The sequence below is a fragment of the Manis javanica genome, chromosome 3 (genome assembly GCF_040802235.1).
Source record: "Manis javanica isolate MJ-LG chromosome 3, MJ_LKY, whole genome shotgun sequence".
NCBI lineage: Eukaryota > Metazoa > Chordata > Mammalia > Pholidota > Manidae > Manis > Manis javanica.
This window is the reverse complement of record NC_133158.1, coordinates 184,366,978-184,384,529: the sequence shown is the minus strand read 5'-3', so window position 1 is coordinate 184,384,529 and position 17,552 is coordinate 184,366,978. Positions and strand designations below refer to the sequence as shown.

Sequence of the window (17,552 nt, the reverse complement as noted above, 5' to 3'; positions counted from 1 at the left end):
TCCAAGGCCCCCCAGTGGGATATGCAGCCAGGTGGCACCTGGCTTGCAAACCAACAAACCGTTCCCTGCCGTCAAGACAGCCAGAGGGAAGCCCCTCCTATAGCAACTACAAACACAAAGCACAAAGGCTTACACCTGCATGTTCGGCCCAATGGATATAGCAGAGGAGACAGGCATAGCAACCGGGGATCACGAAACAGCTCTTTACTCCCCCCAGGCACCAGCACAACTCCCCTGCAACCCCTAACATTGCTCCAGGGGCTGAGGAGCTCCAGAGAGTAGAGCTTCTGGGCACAAGAGAACACCACACACAAATATGAAATGTCAAAGGAACCTGGTTCAAAGCAAAATCTCAACACCAGAAAAAGGCTTGAGTGAGACTGAACTAATACATCTTCCTGAGATTTCAAAATAAAAATCATAAACATGCTCCTGTAGATACAGAAAAGTATTCAAGAACTCAGGAATGAATTTAGGATGGAGATCCATCATTGAGGAACACAGTGCAGGGTATTAAAAGCAGGTTAGATATGGTGGAGGAGATGATAAATGAAACAGAAGTTAGAGAAGAGGAATGAATGCAAAGAAGCTGAAGCACAGAGAGGAAAAAGGATCTCTAGGAATGAAAGAATATTGAGAGAATTGTATCATCAATCCAAACAGAACAATATTCGTATTATAGGGGTATCAGAAGAAGAAGAGAGAAAAAAAGGGATAGAAAGTGTATTTGAGAAAGTAATTACTGAAAACTTACCCAATCTGGGCGAGGAGATAGTCTCTCAGGCCAGGAAGGCACACAGATTTCCCAACACAAGGGACCCAAAGAAGACAACACCAAGACACATAATAATTAAAATGGCAAAGATCAAGGATAAGGACAGACTATTAAAAGCAGCCAGAGAAAAAAGGTCATATACAAAGGAAAACCAATCAGACTACCATCAGACTTCTCAGCAGAAACCTTACAGGCCAGAAGGGAGTGGCATGATGTATTTAATGCAATGAAGCAGAAGGGCCTCGAAACAAGAACACTTTATCTGGCATTATCATCATTTAAATTTGAAGGAGGGATTAAACAATTTCCAGATTAGCAGAAGCTGAGAGAATTTAACCTCCCACAAACCATCTCTACAGTGTATTTTAGAGGGACTGTTATAGATGGAAGTGTTCCTAAGGTTAAACAGCTGTCACCAGAGGTAATAAAAAGGGATAGACAAAGAGTGTAGAATATGATACCTAATATATAAAGAATGGAGGGGGAAGAAAAGGATGGGAAAAAAAGAACCTTTAGATTGTATTTGTAATAAGATACTAAGTGAGTTAAGTTAGACTCTTGGATAGTAAGGAAGTTACCCTTGAACCTTTGGTAACCATGAAACTAAAGCCTGCCATGTGAATAACTACATACCTACTGATAATCACCCTAAATGTAAATGGTATGAATGTACCAATCAAAAGACATAGAGTCATTGAATGGATAAAAAAGCAAGACCCAACTATATGCTGACTACAAGAGACTCACTTCAAACCCAAAGACACATGCAGACTAAAAGTGAAGGGACGGTAAAAGATATTCATGCAACTAATAGGGAGAAAAAAGCAGGTGTTGCAGTACTTGTATTGATAAAACAGACTTTAAAACAAAGATAGTCACAAGAGACAAAGAAGGACATTACAAAATGATAAAGGGGTCAATACAACAAGGGGATATAACTATTATGAACATCCATGCACCCAACACAGGATGTGAAACAAATATTAACACAATTAAAAGGGGAAATAGAATGCAATGCATTCATTCTAGGAGACTTCAACACTCCACTCACTCCAAAGGACAGGTCAACCAGACAGAAAACAAGTAGACAGAGGCACTGAACAACACAATAGAAAAGATGGAACTAACAGACATCTACAGAACTCTACACCCAAAAGCAGCAGAATACACATTCTTCTCAAGTGCACATGGGACATTTTCAAGAATGGATCATATACTAGGCCACAAAAAGAGCCTCAGTAAATTCAAAAAGATTTAAATTGTACCAACCAACTTCTCAGACCACAAAGCTATGAAACTAGAAATAAATTACACAAAGAAAGTGAAAAAGCCCACAAACACTTTGAGGCTTAACAATATGCTCCTAAATAATCAATGGATCAATGACAAATTAAAAGAGATCAAGCAATATATGGAGACAAATAACAATAATTCAACACTGCAAAATCTGTAGGATGCAGCGAAAGGCATGCTAAGAGGGAAGTATATTGCAATGCAGGCCTACCTCAGGAAATAAGAACAATTCCATATGAACAGTCTAAACTCACAATTAACGAAACTAGAAAAAGAACAACAAATGAGGCCCAAAGTCAGCAGAAGGACGGTAATAAAGATTAGAGCAGAAATAAAATTGAGACGAATAAAACAATAGAATCAATGAAAGCAGGAGCTGGTTCTTCAAGAAAATAAACAAAATAGATAATCCCCTAGCCATAATTATCAAGAAAAAAAGAGTCTACACACATAAACAGAATCAGAAATGAGAAAGGAAAAATCGCTACGGACACAACAGAAATACAAAGAATTATTAGAGAATACTATGAAAAATTACATGGTAACAAACTGGATAACCTAGAAGAAATGGACAACTTTCTAGAAAAATACAACCTTCCAAGGCTGAACGAGAAAGAAACAGAAAATCTGAACAGACCAATTACTGGCAACAAATTGAACTGGTAATCAAAAAACTACCTAAGAACAAAACCTGTGGACCAGATATCATCACTGGTGAATTTTATCAAACATTTAGTGAAGACCTAATACCCATTCTCCTAAAAGTTTTCTAAAAAGTAAAAGAGGAAGGAATACTTCCAAACTCATTCTATGAGGCCAGTATCACCCTAATATGAAAACCATGCAGACACCACAAAAAAAGAAAATTACAGACCAATATCCCTGATGAACACATATGCAAAAATACTCAACAAAATATTAGCATACCAAATTAAAAAATACACCAAAAATATCATATGTCATGACCAGTACAATTTATTTCAGAGATGCAAGGATGTTACAATATTTGAAAGATCCATCAACATCATCCATCACATCAACAAAAGGAAGGACAAAAGCCACATGGATCATCTCCATAGATGCTGAAAAAGCATTCAACAAAATTCAACATCCATTCATGATAAAAACTCTCAACACAAGAGGGATAGAGGGCAAGTACCTCAACATAATAAAGGTCATATATGAAAAACCCACAGCCAACATCGTATTTAATAGCGAGAAACTGAAAGCCTTTCCTTTAGGATCAGAAACAAGAGAAGGATGCACACTCTCTCCACTTTTATTCAACATAGTGCTGGAGGTCCTCGCCATGGCAATCAGAAAACACAAAAGAATAAAAGTTATCCAGTCTGGTAAAGAGGAAGTTAAACTGTCACTGTTTGCAGATGACATGATATTGTACATAAAAAACCCTAAAGAATCCACTCCAAAACTACTAGATCTAATATCTGAATTCAGCAAAGTTGCAGGATACAAAATTAATACACAGAAATCTGTTGCATTCCTATACACTAATGATGAACTAGCAGAAAGAGAAATCAGGAAAACAATTCCATGCACAATTGCACCAAAAAGAATAAAATACATAGGAATAAACCTACCAAAGGAAGTGAAGGACCTACATGCTGAAAACTACAGGACACTCATGAGAGAAATTAAAGAAGATACCAATAAATGGAACTGCATCCCATGCTTATGGATAGGAAGAATTAATATTATCAAAATGGCCATTTTGCCTAAAGCAATCTACAGATTCAATGCAATCCCTATCAAAACACCAACAGCATTCTTCATGGAACTAGAGCAAATAGTTCTAAAATTCATATGGAACCACCAAAGATCCTAAATAGCCAAAAGAATCCTGAGAAGGAAGAATAAAGCAGGGGGGGATTACACTCCCTGACTTCAAGCTCTACTACAAAGCCACAGTAATCAAGACAATTTGGTACTGGCACAAGAATAGACACGTAGACCCATGGAACAGAGTGCCCTGATATAAACCCAAGCATATATGGTCAATTAATATATGATAAAGGAGCCATCGACATACAATAAGGAAATGACAACTTCTTCAACAACTGGTGTTGGCAAAAGTGGACAGCTACATGCAAGAGAATGAAACTGGATTACTGTCTTTCTCCATACATACAAGTACACTTGATGGATCAAAGATCTGAATGTAAGTCATGAAACCATAAAACTCTTAGAAGAAAACATAGGCAAAAATCTCCTGAATATAAACATGAGTAACTTTTTCCTGAATGCATCTCCTCGAGCAAGGGAAACAAAAGCAAAAATGAACACATAGGAATACATCAAACTAAAAAGCTTCTGTACAGCAAAGGACACCATCAACAGAACAAAAGGCATCCTCCAGTATGGGAGAATATATTTGTAAATGACATATCCAACAAGGGATTAATGTCCCAAATATATAAAGAACTCACATGCCTCAACACCCAAGAAGCAAATAACCCTATTGAAGAATGGGTGGAGGATATGAACAGACAATTCTCCAAAGAGGAAATTCAGATGGCCAACAGGCACATGAAAAGATGCTCCACATCACTAATTATCAGAGAAAAGCAAATAAAAACCACAATGAGTTTATCACCTCACACCAATTAGGATGGCCAGTATTGAAAAGACGAAGAACAGCAAATGCTGGCGAGGATGTGGAGAAAGGGGATCCCTCCTACTCTGCTGGTGGGAATGTAAGCTAGTTCAACCATTGTGGAAAGCAATATGGAGTTTCTTCAACAAACTAAAAATAGAAATACCATTTGACCCAGGAATTCCACTCCTACTATTTTACCCAAAGAATATAATTTCTCAGATTCAAAAAGACACATGCACCCCTATGTTTATTGCAGCACTATTTACAATAGCCAAGATATGGAAGCAACCTAAGTGTCTGTCAGTAGATGAATGAATAAAGAAGATGTGGTACATATACACAATGGAATACTCTTCGGCCATAAGAAACAAATCCTACCATTTGCAACAACATGGATGGAGCTGGAGGGTATTATGATCAGTGAAATAAGCCAGGTGGAGAAAGACAAGTGCTACATGATTTCCCTCATTTGTGGAGTATAACAATGAAGCAAAACTGAATGAACAAAACAGGAACAAACTCACAGACTCCAAGAAGGGACTAGTGGCTGCCAAGGGGGAGGGATGTGGAGGGTGGGTGGGGAGGGAGGGAGAAGGGGATTAAGGGATATGATGATTGGCATACATGGTGTGGGGTGGATCATGGGAAAGACAGTGTGGCACAGAGAAGGCAAATGGTGACTCTGTGGCATGTTACTATACTGTTGCGCAGTAACTGCAATGGGGTATGGGGGGAGACACAATAACATGGGTGAATAGTGGGTGAATATAGTAACCACATTGTTTTTTCATGTGAAACCTTCATAAGAGTGTATATCATTAATACCTAAATAAAAAATAAAAAATAAATTTAAAAAAGTACATATATCTGAGTATGATTATAATTTTTTGAAAGGTCATTTTAATCTTATCTTTTTAAACTCTTTGATTTCATATATTGACAATGTCTTGTTATTCATATTATAAAGTATATGTTGTTCTCACTGCTTTAAATTAGATCTCAAAAATGAGATTCTCAGGATTTAATTTATTAAGATCATTAATCCATATCCATAATGTATAAAAATCGATTTTTAGCTGTTAGTGGGCTGGCACAATATGAAAATCATTGTTAGCTCTAAAATTTTCATTGAGAGCTTTGACATTATATATGAGGCATTATCAATGATTTTTCCACCACTTAAAAAGAAAAAGCTTTTACTTGCCAATTATCATCTTACATCTATACATTTAACATAGCTCCAGTACTCCTCTTTGCACATATACCATCTCATGGCCTACAGTTTAAAGGCATAAAGGGAAAAGTTCCCCAACTAACGCATTTTCCACAGAAAAACTCCATTAAAGAAAAGATAAAATATTTCACTAAGTACTTTTTAATAAGAGAAGTTCACCAGAAGCTAAGATTAAAATAGCCTTAAGAAGTGGGTAAGATGGACAGGAGATAAACTTTTCCTCCAAAACAAAGCATGCCCAAGTTCTCATGACACCAAAAGGCAGTCTAGAGTAATCTTCGTCAGATAAGGCTTCTGCAGGGTAGGCCTAATTTCCCAATTCTTTAGTTTGTTATTTCTCTCCAGGACAAAATATTTGTTTTTGCAAATCAAGAACAAAGACTGCATCCATTATTTAAAATCTATTCAATAAGCATCCTCTGAAAACCTTTTCAGTTTGTATGTTTTAAGCTAAAATATTTTATTTGTTAAAATCTACATAGATGGCATATCCACAGCAACAACCTAATATTTAAAGCAGAATGAAATGCTAATCATTTAAGGAATGATTTTGATTGCATATTAAAATATTTAAGACTTTATTGTGTATTTAATTCACCTTTCTTGTTAGTAGTTTATTTAGAAAAATTAACCTTACACAGTCTTAATAACTTAGGCAAAATGTTCCATCAGGTAATTATGGGAATTCTTAAACACGAGTTTAATCGATTATCAGGAACAAAATTTTCATCTCTGAAATAATAAACATAATTCAGAGGCTTTATTTAATGTATAAGTGATATAGAGACCTTGTTAGCCAGGCATTTGGGACTCATATTTTTGAAGTTGCACCAAGGAACTCACTGAAGTTCCTTTGTATTTGCTGCAAAAACCACATCTCTAAAGCTTCACCTACATTTAAATTTCCAACTAAAAGAGAGCTAAACCTAAAAAGGACTGTATGTCAAACTGAGAGCAAGGTCCTTCTGGATTTAAGATCCATTTTCCCTCTCCCAATCTTTTTCAGTCTTTTCTTCCACCCAAATTTGACCGTACTTTTAGTGGCTCATATTCATTACATCTTTCCAAAGAGTGAAAGTTATTTTTACATGAAAAGCTAGCTATTCTATTTGAACTACATGCTATTAGTTTATGTGAAAATTAAATTATATAATTATAACAAGTTTATTCAGCTGATATAAAGAGCTCTACAGCTAACACTTGGCAACAAAATAAACACTTGGAAAATACATGATTAACCAGTGGGAGTATTAACATGCAAAAATATTACTATCCACATGCTACAGATACACAGATTCTCAGGGATACCTTTTAATTGCCTCTTAGATAAATTTACAATTTATAAGCAACCTGAAATTTACTCACCTTTTTTTTTCTTGAGAATTACAGAGTTATTAAATAGTTAAGCCTTATGAATGTAATCCCAAGAAAATTTTATTTAAAATGGAAAAGAATTTTCTTTAAATGGTAATAATAATATTGAAGTAGCATGTATATTTAAAAAAAGCATACAATGAAAATAACACTGAATTAGAGTTCATCAAATTTATATGGCCCAAATGTATTCCTGATCATATCATTTTGGACAAAAGCTAAAAATGATCTCTACCTATAAAATCTGACAACTTGTAGCTTTCAGAGATGTTTTAGGAATATAAATGAACTCTTTAGAAGACAGATACCATGTGACTAAGGAACTATCATTACTGAGAATTACTCCTAAAATGAAACATTAGATAAGCAAACAGCAAACATGTCAATAAAGTACTTACTGTTTAAGTTTTTCTGTGAATATATATTGGGTGAAGTCTTTCATTGATGGAGCAAAATACATAGTATCCTTTAGTTTAATACCTTTACTCTCAATATGCTCGAAAGAATTAAACCGTAACACATAAAATGGATGTGCAACAGGTCCAAATATCTCAAATATCTATAAAATAGAAGTAACATAGAGACCTCCTTTATTATGTAAAATAATAACTGGAAAAGTTAGTAATATTTAAAAGGAATCACTGTTAATTATTTTAAAATGGTAATTTTGTCATGTTAGAGCAATAAAATAAAACTGCATTTATATTTAAGCCACTTTTGCATAAAGTTTTCAGATTTCGATTATAAATGCATTTGCATATTGCAGAGGTCCTTTTTATGAATTTAAAACAAGTGCAACAAATTTGTTCCTTGCTAAATTCAATACATTTTGGTGTATCAACTAGTTGCAAATTATGAACTGTTCTTTATTACTGCTTATTTAATTTGTAAGGTAGAAAAAAGAATTACAACTGGTAACTTTTGAGAAGTAAAATGCTGTCATTTGAAATCTTATAACACAAAACTTAAAGCAAGCTTCTTTTTCTATGGCTAATTCAATCATTTGGCTGTTTCCATATAGTGGTTAACATTTTTATAAACCACAACTTTTTCTAATTCAAAAGTAGTAAAGTAGATTTGAACTTGAAGTTGCTTATTTCTCAAAAACGAAAGATGCTAAACAGCCTTTAACTTTTATGCAGTTTCTTTTAGCACAGACATTTTATTTCCAAAAAAATTTTTTAATGATAAAAGGAAGCTTCTCATTTTCAAAGTCTTGTCAAAATAAATACCTGAATTTTTGAAAATAATGTTTTTGATAATAAATATATGTAAGTTATAGAAACTAGACCATAACCAATGTCAGTATAGGTTTTCCTGGTCTTTTTTCTATTAATAAATGCTTTTTTTTTGAGAGTATATTACAGTCTTGTAAACTGTGCTCTTTTAAAACCTAAAGTTGCATTAAGGTTTTCCATATTATAAATATTCTTCACAAGTCCAATTTCAGTGGCTATATAAGATTCCTTTACAGATCTATCACAGTTCATTAAACTTGTCTTACAGGACATTTAAGCAGCTTCCAATTTGTTCAATATAAAAACTGATGCCATGATAAGTATCTTTATATGTAAATTTCTGTACTTCAGACTTCCTGAAATTGATTTGTAAGGGACAGAATTATTAGAGCCAAAAGTATAATTATTATTAAAACTCTTGATGTGAACTATTAAATAACTTTTCCAAATAGCCTGCACCATTTTAAACCAAGTACACTGAAAGTACCTGTTTTATTACATCCTCAGTTCTTGATTTTTGATAGTAAATGTTCTCATTGTATTCTCTTTAGTACACCATTCAAGCTTTCAATAATTTTCAGCAAGACATAAAACAGCTCACCCATGAGTGTACTAACAGCAGACCTCTTCTAACCAGAATTGCAAAGAAAAGAGATTGCAGCACATTACATAGATTAAAGTAACTTATTGTCTTACCTGTCACTTTTTAAAAAATTCTTTAAAATGATTCTCATGTTTTTAAACCCCATTGACTAATCAATTGTGATCTTGTACACAGAGCTGTTACCAATAGACTGCTTTCCCAGATAGTATGACTGTATTTCCTAACCATGAGAAAAGATTTCACTAGAGAAATGTCTAACAACTTTGGGCTTATGAAATACTGGTTTGAACTAAAATGAAAGATATTCAAAATTCTTGGATAAAATCAAAGCATGCTTGTTGCCTATTCTTAAGATCTGAAGTGCTGATGAGCCACAGCTATAATAAATTCATTATAAAAGTTTTAAGTAAAATAATACCACATACAGCAGGTTAACAGGAAGCTGTACTATGGAATCAGTATATGGTATATACCAGTACTGAGAGAGATTTATGGTCCTACTTCAAATAGTCACAAAAAAGCCTGAGAACAAAAGCGATTTAACTATTACAGAAAAGAAGGATTTAACAGTATTTTAAACCACAATCAGCTTCAAAGTAGAGGTTTAAACTGGCTAATACCTGGCAGCTAAACTGTGAAGAGCAACTATAGACAAAAGTAGGGTTGAGGACAGCTCACTTCATCTCACAATTCCATTAAACCTTGTAGCCCTGCTCAGTCTTTCCACTTACTGTGGATTTTGCAACTTCTGAACTATCTGACTAGAGGGGAAGACATAGACTGCAAGGACAGTGTAAGAAACAGAATTTAGCTTATAATGTCTAAGATTATTTACTTCAAGGTGGACAAGTAGCTTTCTTTATACCTTAAGTAGTGATATATGTTCTGTAATTTACTCATGAATTTACTCATACACTCATATAAAAATTTAATCCAACTAATATTTATACTTGCCCTGTCATTTCAAATGTGGTTTTCAAAGTGACCTTCTGCTTGGCTCTATGGTATAATACTTACTATCTCTTATTCAAAAACAGTATCTCTCTGCTAAAAGACCTCAAAGCTTCATTTCAGACTAAGGGGTCACAAACACATAACACTACCACCACACAGTACAGATACAGCATAGGGTCTCTTGGGGAAAAAACTGACAAGCAGAGACATAAGACTACACTCAGGTCCCCAGATTCTCATCCCACAGCATAGACTGGGCTTAGCTGTTCTGTACTCAGCATCGCACAACTTCCAGCAGCTGGGGGCCACCCGGGTCAGTTGGCTGGACCTGCACAGGGAGTGCTCCAAGACACAGGATAAGCTGCACTCTCCTCCCCTCTCCACACACACCATGGTACTTATGGACCAGCCTAAGAGGGATTAGATAACTCCTACTTTCTCTAGGTATCAAGAAACACATCAATGAATCTCCAGGCCCAGGAACAATGCTGGAGGGCTGTGCATGTGAAGGGCTTATTTAACTGATATTCTCAATCCTCCACGCCCCTGCCATTTTTCTGGGGAATCTTTCAAGGTGTTTAGTTGGTTTTATAATCAAATATTTTTGAAAGATTTGTCACTTCTTGAATTTACAAAGCTTTTTATGTAAGATTTAGAAATAGGTTTAATTTTTTTCTTCTAGATTTATGTCACATAGCTAAAGTTAGAAGCATAAATATTGCATTTTTACATGACTCCTTTCAAAGTCAAATGACAAAAGAACTGATATTAACATTATTAATCATGATTATAGTACTGAAAACTCAAATGTATTGGGGGATGTAAGAAATGTGAGTTCGGAGGTTTTTTAATTAGCGAAGTATTGGATATATTGGAATTAAAACTGCCTAGGTTAGCTACTTAGAGAAAAAGGCAACTGTCAGGAAAATCATAAATAAAAGGAATTGGTTTCAATTCACAGTCAGAAAATCAAGAAATACATTTACCTTGCCTCTTCTCCCCTCTTTTCTACTAGTTTCTTGAGGACAGCAAAAAAGTGTTTTGGTTTTGCACCAGCGCAGAATACGGTTTCTCTGAAGGAAGTATACCGGTGGCATGGAGAGTCACCAACAGCCCAGTCACCTACTCACTCCCGTTCTTCTTCTCTCTGAGGGTATCTCGAACCCCTTTCAAATGGCACTGGCCATACCCATACTTGAAAGAAAAGTATTAAGCCTAGATATTTCAAAGGGAAAGGTACAACACCATCCTTCAGGCGTTAAAGAGTCTTTCTTCCCTTCATAAATTTTCTCAAGAATTGACAAAAATATTAGCTATAGGCTCCATTAATTCTGCCACTGCTTGCTTTGCAGTCCTAAGTGATGAATTTCTCTCTGGTAAACTAGCCTGTCAACCTAAAAAACATATGTAGGTATTATAAGGTGGCAAGATCTTGATAAAAACCTAATTTCTTTCTAATTTGTGTTAGAATAGTAGGAAAAGGCAGAGAAAAGGAAAATCATGTGACCCAATAATATAGTTAAAAACATGCTTTTTTCTGATGAAATGTTAATTAATTGCATGTCCCAGAACAAGAACAACAAAAGCTAAGTGTTGCTTCTCTGGGAAAAACTAAACCCCAGAAAGCTGCTTCTCCAAAGATAGCAGCTGGTTCCTTGTTTATCTTCAACTTAATAAACACATAGCACATGTAATTTAACAAAGCACTGTGCAAACAGTGGGCAATACAGAGGTGGATAAAACTCTGTTCTTACTGCCAAGAAAAAAAAAAATAACAACACCACTTGGTTGGTATTTATATTCTTGATCTTAAAGGTTTAATGTCCTCTGCTAACTGCGCAGAATTGAATTCTTCCCTATTAAGGATGGAAGTTCCTTTAGTAAAACATTAAAAGGGAACCAAGCTTATAGAGAGTTCTAAGTACACATATTCAGAGTTCCCTAGGTGACACTTTACTGCTATCACAGAAATCCTTTTCCATGAAAAAGATTCCACTCTCAGCTTCCCTGAGGAAGCTGAAGTCCAAAAAGTTCTGAGAGCCCTGTTCAAAGGGACTCACCAAACAAAAAGGGTCAGAACTACTACACTACCGCAAGGTCTCCTGCACACAGTTCTCTCAAGTGCCTGGAGGGTGGGTGAGTGGGGAACTGTGTCTATTCAACATGTAAATCCACTGCCTACCTGACAAACATTAGGAAAGAATTCTGTACAGATGCATTTAATGACTCGGGCAGCAAAGCACAATAAGCAGTATTTAACCAATATACAGACACAAAATATTAAAGAAATTGAGAATTAAGCTCTAGATTGCTCTCCTACAAAGTTAATAAGCTCTTATTAGAACAGATAGGGAAAGTCAGAAAAACTAATCAACAAAGAAACAGAAAAATGTATAGGATGTGAAGTTACAAACCTTTCCTGCTGCATTTCGATCACTTTTAAAAATTACCGTCTCCTCATTAACTGGAGGTAGGTTAGTCATAGATTCAATTATTACTGAAAAATGAAACAAAACAGATTACTTCAAGATTTAATCAGAAGATAATGTAAAATTTAAATGGTTTAGGCTTTAATTCAAGCATAATTTAAAATGAAATTTAACATGAGGTAATATACCTCCTGTAACTTCCTGATAAACAGTCTATTACCAAGTAGTTCAGGGAAATACATTCTGCATACTTTTATTTAATACAGAAATTAAAATTCCAATAAAAAAAGTTAAAGTATAAAGAGCTCACAGAAAAATTTTAATCATCCATTAAAAATTCAACAAATTCAAGCTGTGTGCATTTTTTAAAGTAATTTTTACCCAAAGAAGTTCAATCACATTTAATCATAAAACTCCTGCTTTAGAAGAAATTAGTTTTCTCTCTCTAGAAATTATTTTCTACAAAGAGCCAATTACTAACTGATATATGAAGAATGTAAAATTAAAGAATTCACAAAAGGATCTTCCTCTGATCCGGTAAAGAATGATAGGGCTCACAGTAATTTTTATCACTTCCCTTGTCAAAAGAGCATAACCTCAAACAGCACTATCAGTCTAGCATAATCTTCAATTATTGTTAAGTGCCACAAATGTTAAACAACAGAGCTATCACAGCAAAGAGAAAAAAAATCACAATAGGTTCTTAGAAAATTAGAGCAACAAGCAAGAATACTCTGTCACATTACACAGAGAATGTCATGTCCACTTGGGAAATGAAATACATTAGTTTGTATTATTAAAATTGTTAACTTGGTCTGAATTGGCTTGGTCTGGATTTTAATACCGATATTAATGGGATAAAATATGAAGTTGTTGGGTTATAAGAGAATTAAATATTGTAGATTTCTTCTAGTCCTTAATGTGCAGGTGGTATACGAAAGGCCTTAAAGTTAATGTAGCTACCATTAACTTTCTAGTAAGATACACCTGAGAATAGAACTCAGAGTTGAAAAAAATCAAACAGAGCTTTTGAATTGAGAAAAAGACCTAGTCTATCAGCCCCTTTAGTTTACAGGACTTACAGGACACAGAAAAATTCAAGTCACTTGCTGTTATAATCAGTTGTATGAGTAATTGGTAGAATTTGGATTTTTTCTTTTGACCTTTCTTTAACAGTGCCTACAGCAATACTTTAAAAAATTAATACTTACATAATTTTGTACTTCTGTAATTAACCAAAATTCCAATGAAAGTGAAATATTTTTATAAAAATCATAATTATTAAAACTATAATTCTTGAGTCATTACATTTACTAGTCTTTTAGTCACAGTGTTTAATAATATGCATAAGCCAGTCAGTCAAACAAGTATTTACCTGATTACTTAGTGTGAGCTGAGAATTTATTAGATTTGATGTATACAGAAAAAATTTAGGTCATAATTTTTATCCTCAAGTAAAAAAATGTAATATGACACATATGGAAATTTTTAAAGATACTGTTTCAACTAACACATCCTGATAGACTAACAAAATTCTCAAGGTGTTGGGAATAAAATTGAATGAATCCAAATTGGTAAATACTGCTTGGTCTTGTAAGCCTAAATATCATCATTTGGACCAAATCACAAAAAAGAAAATACATGTATTAGTATGTTAGGCAAAAAATATCTGTGAATTCAAATAACCCAAAAATAAAAAGAGGATTTGGTTTTGTACCCTGTAGTTCTTCTAGAAGTTATGCTGGTTTATTTTCCTTTCTTTCTTTTTTCAGTTTGGAAAATATGAGAGGCTAACCAGTTATTATCCATCTGGGTAGAAGTGGAGACATTTCATGAAATCAAGGATCTTATAACTAGTATGTATTTTTTATTGATAGTCTTTGAACATTTCATATGATAAAATTTACACATTTATATGATAAAAATCAAAGGAGTAGGCAGAATAACACCTCTCTTGTCAAAAAAAACAGATATCTACATCCTAATTCCTAAACCTGTGAACATGTTACCTTAATTGGGGAAAAAAGATTTTGCAGATGTGATTATGGTTAAGGACCTTGAGACATAGAGATTATCCTGGATTATGCATATACAGCCAAATCTAAGAAGTCATTAACAGCAGAGAACCTTTGCAGGCTGTGGTCACAGAGAGATGTGAGGATGGAAGAAGTGTCACAGAGAAGCTACATCACTAGATGGAGTGGGCCACCGGCTGAGGAATGTGGCAGCCCCTAGGAGCTAAAAGGGACAAGGACACACTCTCCCCTAAGGCCTCCAGAAAAGAACTCAGCCCCGGTGGGCCCCTTAATTTTAGGCCAGCAAGACAAATATTAGATCCACATTATTCACAAAACTGTAAATAATAAATTTGTGTTGTTTCACCACTAAACTTATAGCACTTTAACAGCAATAAAAAAAAAATGTACCAAATCAAAGACCATTCTGGAGAAACATATCAGTAAAAGCAGACATGTTTATAATGACAGTGTGTTTATGGGTTACTTGTATAAGAACTGAATTTATTTGTTCAAACTTAATGAGTATAAAAATTAAGTGTTATTACATATTCCACAGAAAATTCAGTAGTCATAAATTCTGATTCAATTAGTATACATGCTTAGATACAAATAATTATTAATAAAATTTACATACCTAATTGTTCAATAATACTTGAGACCATCCCAAGAGGCTTTAATTCAATATCTTCAGGCAGAATAATAGTGAGTTCTTTAACAGAAGGTAGTTCCTGTAATATAAAAAAGTATTAATTTTTCTCCAGCTTTAACAACTTGAAAAAAAATGGGAGTAATATACACACTTAGGTAATACGCACATTTATGAAGATACAACTGTGATAGAGATCTCACACTGATTCTGGTTCCACGAATGGCACCTCTTAGAAGTATTGCGAGTGGCACTTCTAAAGCAGAAGCATGGTGATGAAATCTGCTGTTACCTACCTAAATTATGGTAAGATTCAAAGTGAAAACTTTCATTGCTTTTGGACTGTGATAATGCCCAGTAGGTAAATAAAGTCAGGAATGCGTTGAAGAAAAGGTAGGGAGATTTCAAAAGAGAAAGCACTGTTAGAACTTTTATGAAAACCTCCAGACTGGGTTGGAGGGTCAACTAACCACATGCCATTAGCACAAAGGCACAGAATTTAAGGTTACTCTAAAAAATAAATGCTGGTTGACCACACAATGAAAGCTCTTTATTTTGTATTTTTGATTAGGAATAAAGGCCCATGCAATATAACTATAGTTCGGTACATATATAAACCCTCATGCTGTTGAGATTTTTTAGCTTTAAATTATAAAAGTAATACGTTTCTGTTTTTCAAAAAAGGAAAAACTCAAGTAGTACAGAAGGATGCAAAGAAAAAGCAAAAATTCTCCCATTATTCCTTACAACCTCACAACTTCTCTCCATAGATAGCTATTGTTAGTGTAACTTTCAAATACATTTACTATGCAGATATAAACTTTACATTTCTAATTTTTAAATATTCTATTTATCCACTTTGAAATGCAAACTACCCTTTTTACCTATTACATTTCACACATCTTTCTACATTAAAACATGAATATCTAATTTTAACACTCATGGTATTCCACTGTATAGACGTACTATAATTTAGTACACCAGTCACCTAATAAAGCCTTATCTGCTCCAGATTTTATCATTAAACAGAATGATACCACAGTTTTCTACATACATCTTTGTGAACCCCTGTGATAAGGTCTTCTAAGTAGAACTGCTGATCCAAAGGAATGATGAACATTTGCAATTCTGACAGATGCTAAATTTCTTTTCAAAAAGGTTACTTCAATTCACACTTTCACAAACGATGAATGAGGGATTTTTCTACATCCTTGCCATCACTGAGAAGCAAACTTTAAATCTTTCCCAGTCTGGTAGGTCTAAAATAGTATCTTGCTTTAATTAGAATTTCTTTATTAATCAGGACAACTGGACATCCTTGCGTGTTTTCTGGCTATCTGAATGTGTTGATAAATTTTTTGCACATTTTACAATTTTTTTTTTTTGCGGGGTGGGGGGTATGTCTTTTTATTAATTTATAAGATAACTTTGTTTTAAGAACATCTGCACTTTATCAAGTATGTTGGGAATATCCACACTCCCTTACCTCTCAGCATGTTTTTTAACATTTCAGTTCAACAAACTTTGGCATTTTAATTTTTATGTAGTCAAATATACCAATCTTTTCTTTTTTTGGCTTTTCAGACTTGTATCACATTTAGAAGACCTTCCCTATACCAAAATCACTTAAAATTCACTGACATTTTCAACTTTACTGTTGCATAAAAGCAAGGCAGAGACTGGCATTATCTTTGTCAAAATTCCTAGCCTATCCCCAACATGTTGTAGAATAATCACTCTTTTCCCCTACTGACTGAAAAACAAATGTTAACATATTTATATATTTGGAGTTTTTACTGAAATTTCCACTTACCTCTACTGATCTACTTCAGTATCGGTACTAAACAATTTTAACAACTGTACCTTTCATAACATGTTTTAATATTTTTGAATAAGGGATAGTTCCCTTATTTACTCCATCAATATTTGTTCCCTGGGAATTTTTCTAGCTATTCATTCATATATTTTTATTTTACAAGATAACCTTTAAAACCATTTTGTCAATATTAGTAGTATTAGTCCTGATTAAAATCACACTTAATTATTGTCTTCTCATAGGTCCTACACAGTCCTTAGACTTACTTGAAGCCATTTTATACTTTACTATTATAAAATATCTTTTGTTGCTATTATAAATGGATTCTTTACAGGGTATTACTTAAATAAAAGAAAGCATCATGCTGAAATTTATGTCTAGTGATTTTCTTCTATATTCACTATATTACCATATTCTCAAAAATAATTCCTCCTCCTCCTCCTTTTCAATATTAGTACATATTTTTCACTTTTCAAATGGCATTGATTGGCATTTTCAGAATATCAAGTGTCAAGTCACTGTGATGATAGTGGACATGCTTCAAATGTTACTCA

The 17,552-nt window shown here is 34.0% G+C and overlaps 1 protein-coding gene across 1 annotated transcript in view; it reads right to left on the bottom strand.

The window, feature by feature from the left end:
- The window catches only part of NAF1 (nuclear assembly factor 1 ribonucleoprotein), a 60,677-nt gene that overhangs the window by 10,163 nt on the left and 32,962 nt on the right, over positions 1-17,552 (bottom strand). Inside the window, exons 3-5 of the mRNA XM_037016461.2 lie at positions 15,171-15,264; positions 12,504-12,586; positions 7,692-7,852 (exon numbers count right to left, since the gene is read on the bottom strand). Coding sequence (XP_036872356.2) covers positions 7,692-7,852; positions 12,504-12,586; positions 15,171-15,264 — 338 coding nt within the window. The remainder of the gene's footprint in view (positions 1-7,691; positions 7,853-12,503; positions 12,587-15,170; positions 15,265-17,552) is intronic.